Source organism: Dinoponera quadriceps, unplaced genomic scaffold, assembly GCF_001313825.1.
Source record: "Dinoponera quadriceps isolate SergipeBrazil2010 unplaced genomic scaffold, ASM131382v1 scaffold10578, whole genome shotgun sequence".
In the NCBI taxonomy this organism is placed as follows: domain Eukaryota; kingdom Metazoa; phylum Arthropoda; class Insecta; order Hymenoptera; family Formicidae; genus Dinoponera; species Dinoponera quadriceps.
The window spans coordinates 1-501 of NW_014564330.1; the positions used below are offsets into that span (position 1 = coordinate 1).

At 41.7% G+C, this 501-nt stretch overlaps 1 protein-coding gene across 1 annotated transcript; it reads left to right on the forward strand.

Annotated features, from left to right (window-relative positions):
* Positions 1-86: 86 nt before the first annotated feature.
* LOC106751283 (fatty acid synthase-like) lies at positions 87-422 on the forward strand. The gene has a single exon (XM_014632146.1). The coding sequence runs from the start codon at positions 224-226 to the stop codon at positions 401-403; it is 180 nt and encodes a 59-aa protein (XP_014487632.1). The 5' UTR covers positions 87-223; the 3' UTR covers positions 404-422.
* The last annotated feature ends 79 nt before the right edge of the window (positions 423-501 follow it).

Genomic DNA, 501 nt, shown 5'->3' on the forward strand with positions numbered 1-501 from the left:
GTTGTTATTATCAATCAATTCGGCAATTTAAGGTGTTCTCTCCGTTGATAGTTATTGCAAGCCATTTGAAGCGTCCAGCACTGGTTATGGGCACAGCGAAGCTATAGCGATAGTGCACCTCCAAAAAGCTAAGGATGCGAGACGAATCTATGCTACCTACGTCTAGGCTAAAACCAACTGTGATGGCTTTAAGCATGAAGGCATTATATATCTCTCTTACAACATGCAGAAGGAGTTATTAGAAGAATTGTACGATGATTGCGGTGTTACACCCGAAATGCTCTCCTACATGGAGGCCCATGCAACTGGTACTGCAGTAGGAGATCCAGTAAAAGTTGACACCATTGATCAAGCATTATGTTCAAAAAGGACTTTATTGTCCTTATTGATGGGTCCTTATTGATATAAGTCCTTTATTGATGGGATCGGTAAAATCGAATCTTGGCCATCCGGGGCTTTCCAGTGGCCTCTGTCAAGTGCCAAAAGTTTGTGAATATATTT